The 7,026-nt window shown below is 30.7% G+C and overlaps 1 protein-coding gene across 1 annotated transcript; it reads right to left on the bottom strand.

Annotated features, from left to right (window-relative positions):
• LOC132268816 (uncharacterized) lies at positions 1-1,833 on the bottom strand. Its single transcript, XM_059769666.1, has 3 exons — positions 1,256-1,833; positions 736-977; positions 1-567 (listed from the first exon to the last, which is right to left on the bottom strand). The coding sequence occupies exons 1-3, from the start codon at positions 1,718-1,720 to the stop codon at positions 321-323; spliced, it is 954 nt and encodes a 317-aa protein (XP_059625649.1). The 5' UTR covers positions 1,721-1,833; the 3' UTR covers positions 1-320.
• Positions 1,834-7,026: the final 5,193 nt, after the last annotated feature.

Genomic DNA, 7,026 nt, shown 5'->3' with positions numbered 1-7,026 from the left:
TGGGAAAACTTTCATTTTTCATTCATTTCCTTCTCAATTTCCCCATACAACCAAAAAAGAGAGAGGGATGCTGTTCTTATTTCTTCCCCCTCTGTTAATAGGAGGACTAGGAACCAAACGAAAAAAAGAAAATCACTAGCACACATTCACTAACAGACTCAAACTGATGCGCCATCTGACCAAACAGAACAATTTGCCTCAGGTGCACCCTCAGTTCTATTCTGAAGATGTTATTGCTTATATTTCTGTCGTCTTTAAAAAGCTTTTGCTTATTGCAAACAGTTACTAGACCAAGCAAACTTGCATCTATAATCTCTAGATTAGAACTTGTTGATGAAGTCATAAATGTGTGCGCTGATCTCCTCTGGCTTTTCTTGGTTGATGAAGTGAGCTACACCTTCCATTACAACTACTTCTTGCAAAAGGGGTACATCTTTTTTGAAGCCACCTTTGTGTATATAGTCCTTGACACCAGGGGTGTTATAGGTCGAGTCCAAATCACCCACGATAAATTTCACTGGCACTTGTATCTGTATTCCAGTCCATGGCGCTGTGAGCTCCCAGTTTCTGCAACAATAACAAAATTAAAAGGCCATTTATTACCCAGTGCTCGCCTTTTTGTTTACGCCAAAAAAAAAATTAATGAGAAGAACATTTGGATTTGGAATTGGAGGAAGTTTAATTCAAAGTTTAAATTGAATTTTCTCCAATTTCAATTTCAAGATGTAAACTTACTGGTCTATGGCTCTGTAGTAATTGAGTCCTCCTGTGAAGCCTTTCTGGTTAAATTTGCTGGCGAAATAATTGACATCTTCCTGTGTCAACCAGGAGGGCAATGTATCTGGAGTCTCGAAAAAATTACCAAGTCCTATCTCTTTAGGCACACAAAATGGAACAGGATTCCGAGTTGAAAGAAATGATTTAATTAGTTTTGCTGTATCAACTTGAGCAAACTCCTCTTCTGCCTCCCCTGGTTCCTGTATCAACGATTAATCACCATTCTAAGATGGTAAATAATTCAATACTACCTAGTTGGAATTTTTAAGCCAAAGTGGTAAAATGAAATCTTTTTTAAAAACAGCCTATAAAACTTAATCAATATATATATATAATCTATTAATTTGGGAAGGAATTTCAGTTCAAATTTTATTCTACTCCCTTCGTTCTTCGTTCCAAAATACACGTCCAGTAATAAAAAAAAGTAAATTTTTTTCTATTCCAAATCTGCAAAGCATAACATAAGTAGAAAATTGACCTGAAATCTGCACATATAGTAATCATCACCAAGGAAAGCTCTCATGGAATCAGTGGGCTTTATTGAAGGGTTCCTAGGATGAAAGGCAATGCTGAGGTTGACTAAGGCCCTAATCCTATCAGGCCGGAACATGCAAAAGTACCAGGCGATGAAGGCCCCCCAGTCGTGGCCCACCAAGAAGACTTGGTCCAGGCCCAGGGCATCGAGGAGGCCCAGCAGGTCTCCAACGATGTGGAAGGCGGTGTAACTAGCGGCGGAAGGTGGGGCGTCGGTGTCACCATAGCCGCGGAGGTCCGGTGCTATTGCTCGGTAGCCGGAGGAGGAGAGGGAGAGCATCTGGTGGCGCCAGGTGTACCAAAGCTCCGGGAAGCCATGAAGGAACAGCACTGCTGGGCCTTCACCTATCTCGGCTACGTGCATCGTAATGCCATTTACGCTTATGTTTCTATGCTCTATCTTCTCCATTCTCTCTTCTTTTTCTCTAATCTTTCTCACTACTTTTAAGCTAAATAAATATCCAAGATTTTCTTTGTTTTTAACACCGCTACTATGTCTTATCTTTTATCTGAGGGGCTTACATGATGATGAAGTAGCACGTGTTTATATATGCAAATATATATATTTCTTTTTTTGGGACTCGATTATATATACTATCAGACAAATTAATACTCTGCATTGTCAGCTTGGCTTTACATGCAGCGATCCCATCATCAATCACTTCACGATGAAAATAATTGAAGGCGGGCTATGTAATTAGGCCGGCCCTGACACATGGGGATTAAGAGCATTTTCAATTGTCTGTTAAATTTAAAATTTTATTTTTATTTTTATTTTTATTTTTATTTTTTTTTTATGTAAAATATATACGGTCATATGTGATTTGTTAATTTTTTATTATTTTTAACAATATGTTAAAATACACTATTACATTATCAATGTGTAAAATATATAATCATTTTACACATTTTATACTGCCATATAAGCATATTTTCTCTTTTTCATTCGCAATTCTTTTTCTTCTCTCTTATTCCTTTAAGTCTCTTTGTTTCTCACTTTTCTAGAGTGAACTCGAGAAGAATTTGTAACTGGAGGCAATGTAAGAACTGCTCGACCATATTTTATTTTTTATTTTTAATAAACATAGTTTGATTCATCACTTTCGTTTAATCTCATCTTTCGCAATCATATTGTAGATTTTAGAATTTTTTTAGATTTTTTATCCTTTTACATTCTACTCTAGTGAGATAAATATGTACTAACCAAATATTAGATATATATTTTAATTACGTAGTTTCTACGTCCTTAAATTTTATTTTATTATTTGTTATAAGTTAGAATTTTGGTGGTAATGGCGTAAAAGGTTTGCTATTAGCGGGATGGGAAGTTAAATATATGGGGAAATTATTATTATTTTTTTCTTAATTAAGGAGGATTGGGACGTGAGGTTTAATCGCCAAAAAGTAAGTAGGTCTGTAAAAGTTATTAGGACCTTAGGTATGACACGTGGTTGGTTGTTATTGGTGGATAATTTTTTTACATAAAAGGTATAAAACAACCGTTGAAACTAAAAATAATTACTACAATTTTTTTTTTGTATAAATCTACTTTGATACATCAAGTTTACACAAAAAAAAATTTAACAGACCGTTAGAGATGCTCTAAGACAGTGGCCTAGGGTCTCAAGATTTGTAGGGCCTCAAATTTTTTTTTTTTTTTCGGAAGTTATAGGGCCTCAAATTTTGCAGGCTCATTGATGATGGGCTTAAAAAAAATAAATAAATAAAGAAAAAAATAAAATCAAGGCAATTGAATTAAAATTTGAAAAGCCTCAAATATTAGCACGTCTTAGTTTCTCATTGATAATACAGAACACTTTTGGTTGTTGGCTCTTTAGTTTTTTGTCTCGGATTTTTATTTTTCCACTCCGATCTCTGTAGACTGTAATTACTTCTCTAATTTTTACAAAGGTTTTATTTTTTCCTCCATGTAAATCATATTCTTTCTGTTTTTCTTTTTTTGTTTTTTTGATTTTTTCTATTCTAATATAATCTTATCTCTTACAGGTGAGAATTTGGATCTCATGAGGTAATTTTTTTTTCTGTAAATCATATTATTAAATATTGAGCCATTAAGGTAATCTATATTTTCTTTCAGCAAAGCAATTTTTTTTTTTTTTTAAGTTTAGTTTTATGTTGATTGTGTTTCCTTATTTAGATTTCAAGATATACATTTTGATTGGGCATAGAAAATTAGTTCAAGAGATTTCACTTTGATTAGGCAAAAAAAACTCGTTGTTGTGCTAAAACACATTTGTAATTCTTTGATTATTTTATCCAAACTTTTTTAGAAAGTGGAGTAATTTTCTCACATATTAGCAATTTTTTTTTATAATAAAATTATTATTTTATAGATTAGAATGCATAAAGTTGAAAGTTCTTACATAATTATTGTTTGACAAATGAATTTGTTATAATACCGGTGTTCCAATCCAACAATCCTTCACTTGAAGTCTTTAAGACAAATTAATTAGAAAAACAAATCACTGCATTGAGGTAACATCTATATTTTATTTCAGCAACCTGGATCAATTTATTGCATTGCATTGAGGTAATATATATATATATATATATATATATATATATAAAATTTTAGTAAAGCAAATATTTTTTTATTTATATAACTTTTTTTTTTCTTAACAATTATGTCTACTAGAAAATTTGAATATGGGCATGAAAAAAACACAAAAAAAAAAAAAGTTAAAAAAGAAGAAGAGAAGAACCAGCAGGTCTGTGATCTAGCGATATAAGGTCCTAACTTTTCAAAGAGAGATTGGGGATTCGAACATCTGTGGAAGCAGTATATGTAAGTCTCGACTAGGAAAAAAAAGAAAAAAAAAAAAAGAAAAGAAAAAAAAGTGAAGAACAATTGATTCAAGCACTGCTGGGCCTTCACCTATCTCAGCTACGTCCATGGTAATGCAATTCACGCTTATGTTTCTATGCTCTATCCTCTCCATTCTCTCTTCTTCTTCTCTCTTCTTTCTTAAGCTAAATAAATATCCAAGATTTTTGTTTTTAACACTGCTACTTTGTCTTATATTCAGAAGGATAGACTTACATGATGTTGAGCTGGCACATGTTTATATATGCAAATATTTTTCTTTTTGGGGACTCGATTATATATACTATATATATATATTTTTCACAGGTAATGATTAAAGATAGATATATATTTTTTTTTTGAAAGAAATTCGAATCTAAAAATATAGAGTGGGAGTACTACCTGATATATTATCACTTGACAACATCGCCACACCCCTCTTCATATATATACACATTATACTTGTATGGTTGCACTTGGGGACTTCCATGATAACCAGCATATATAGTTTGAGATGAGGGGAAATTGAATTGCCCCTTGGTGAATGCTCATTTCAGCTCGTTTAATTTTAATTTATTTCAATGCCAACTGTATGTGTGAAAAAATTCCTCTCATGAGGCACTTCTTTGAAGATCACTTTCACCCGGGATTTCTTCTGTATATATGTAAGTGCATATTATTAGTGTATATATATAGGGATTTTTTCTCTCCCTCCTAATTAAATAAATTTTTTATATTTTATTTTTAATAAAATATATATCTAATATTTGGTTAGTACATATTTGTTTCTCACTTTTCTAGAGTGAAATCGAGAAAAATTTGTAACTGGAGGCAAGGTAAGAACTGCTCGACTATATTTTATTTTTTATTTTTAATAAACATAGTTTAATTCATTATTTTCGTTTGATCTCATCTTCTGCAATCATACTGTAGATTTTAAAATTTTTTTAAATTTTTTATCTTTTTACATTCTACTCTAATGAAATAAATATGTACTAACCAAATATTAGATATATATTTTAATTACGTAGTTTTTACATACTTAAATCTTATTTTATTATTTGTTATAAGTTAGAATTCTGGTAGTGATGGCGTAAAAGGTTTGCTATTAGCGGGATGGGAATTTAAATATATGGGGAAATTATTAATTTTTTTTCCCTTTTTGAGGAGGATTCGTGGTTGGTTGTGGTTGGGGAATAATTTTTTACATAAAAAGTACAAAACAACTGTTAGAAGTAAAAATAGTTACTACAAATTTTTTTTTTTTTTTGTGTAAATCTACTTTGATACATCAAGTTTACACAAAATTTTTTTATTAGACCACTGAAGATGCTCTAAGGCCTAGGGTCTCAAGATTTGTAGGGCCTCATTTTTTTTTTTTTTTTTTTCGGAAGTTACAGGGCCTCAAATTTTGCAGGCTCATTGATGATGGGCTTAAAAAATAAATTTATAAATAAACAAAAAAATAAAATCAAGGCAATTACCTTAAAATTTGAAAAGCCTCAAATATTAGCACGTCTTAGTTTCTCATTGATAATAGAGAACATTCTTGATTGTTGGCTCTTTAGTTTTTTTGTCTCGGATTTTTATTTTTCCATAGCTGAACTCTTAGTCTCCGATCTCTGTAGACTGTAATTACTTCTCTAATTTTTACAAAGGTTTTATTTTTTCCTCCATGTAAATCATATTCTTTCTGTTTTTCTTTTTTTGATTTTTTCTATTCTAATATAATCTTATCTCTTACAGGTGAGAATTTGGACCTCATGAGGTAATTTTTTTTTTTTTTTTTTTCTGTAAATCATATTATTGAATATTGAGCCGTTAAGGTAATTTATATTTTCTTTCAACAAAGCATTTTTTTTTTTTAAGTTTAATTTTATGTTGATTTTATTTCCTTATTTAGATTTCAAGATATTCATTTTGATTGGGCATAGAAAATTAGTTCAAGAGATGTCACTTTGATTAGGCAAAAAAAACTCGCTGTTGTGCTAAGACACATTTGTAATTCTTTGATTATTTTATCCAAACTTTTTTAGGAAGTGGAGTAATTTTCTCACAGATTAGCAATTTTTTTTTTAATAAAATTATTATTTCATAGATTAGAATGTATAAAGTTGAAAGTTCTTATAGAATTATTGTTTGACAAATGAATTTATTATAATACTAGTGTTCCAATCCAGCAATCCTTCACTTGAAGTCTTTAAGACAAATTAATTAGAAAAACAAATCACTGCATTGAGGAAACATCTATATTTTATTTCGGCAACCTGGATCAATTTATTGCATTGCATTGAGGTAATATATATATTATATATATATATATATATATATAAAATTTTAGTAAAACAAATATTTTTTTATTTATATAACTTTTTTTTTTCTTAACAATTACGTCTACTAGAAAAATATGAATATGGGCATGAAAAAAAAAAAAAAAAAATTAAAAAAGAAGAAGAGAAGAACCAGGCCTGTGACAGAACAATTGATTCAATCACTGCTGGGCCTTCACCTATCTCAGCTACGTCCATGGCAATGCCATTCACGCTTATGTTTCTATGCTCTGTCCTCTCCATTCTCTCTTCTTCTTCTCTCTTCTTAAGCTAAATAAATATCCAAGATTTTCTTTGTTTTTAACACCGCTACTTTGTCTTATATTCAGAAGGATAGACTTACATGACGTTGAGCTAGCACATGTTTATATATGCAAATATTTTTCTTTTTTGGGAGTCGATTATATATACTATATATATATATTTTTCACAGGTAATGATTAAAGATAGATATATATATATTTTTTTGAAAGGAATTCGAATCTAAAAATATAAGGTGGGAGTACTATCTGGTATATTATCATTTGGACAACATCACCACACCCCTGTTCATATATATAC

The sequence above is a fragment of the Cornus florida genome, unplaced genomic scaffold, assembly GCF_030987335.1.
Source record: "Cornus florida cultivar Cherokee Brave unplaced genomic scaffold, ASM3098733v1 CherokeeBrave_3.0.0_Hap2_Chr08, whole genome shotgun sequence".
Taxonomy (NCBI): domain Eukaryota; kingdom Viridiplantae; phylum Streptophyta; class Magnoliopsida; order Cornales; family Cornaceae; genus Cornus; species Cornus florida.
The sequence above is the reverse complement of the archived record's forward strand: the minus strand, read 5'-3'. Positions and strand labels throughout refer to the sequence as shown.

Excerpts from the sequence above, each read along its gene's own strand:
- LOC132268816 (XM_059769666.1), bottom strand. The coding sequence starts at position 1,720 with ATGGAGAAGATAGAGCATAGAAACATAAGCGTAAATGGCATTACGATG. Across the intron at positions 978-1,255 it reads ACTATATGTGCAGATTTCAG|GAACCAGGGGAGGCAGAAGA; the intron begins GTCAATTTTCTA and ends TCGTTGATACAG. Across the intron at positions 568-735 it reads TACTACAGAGCCATAGACCA|AAACTGGGAGCTCACAGCGC; the intron begins GTAAGTTTACAT and ends TTATTGTTGCAG.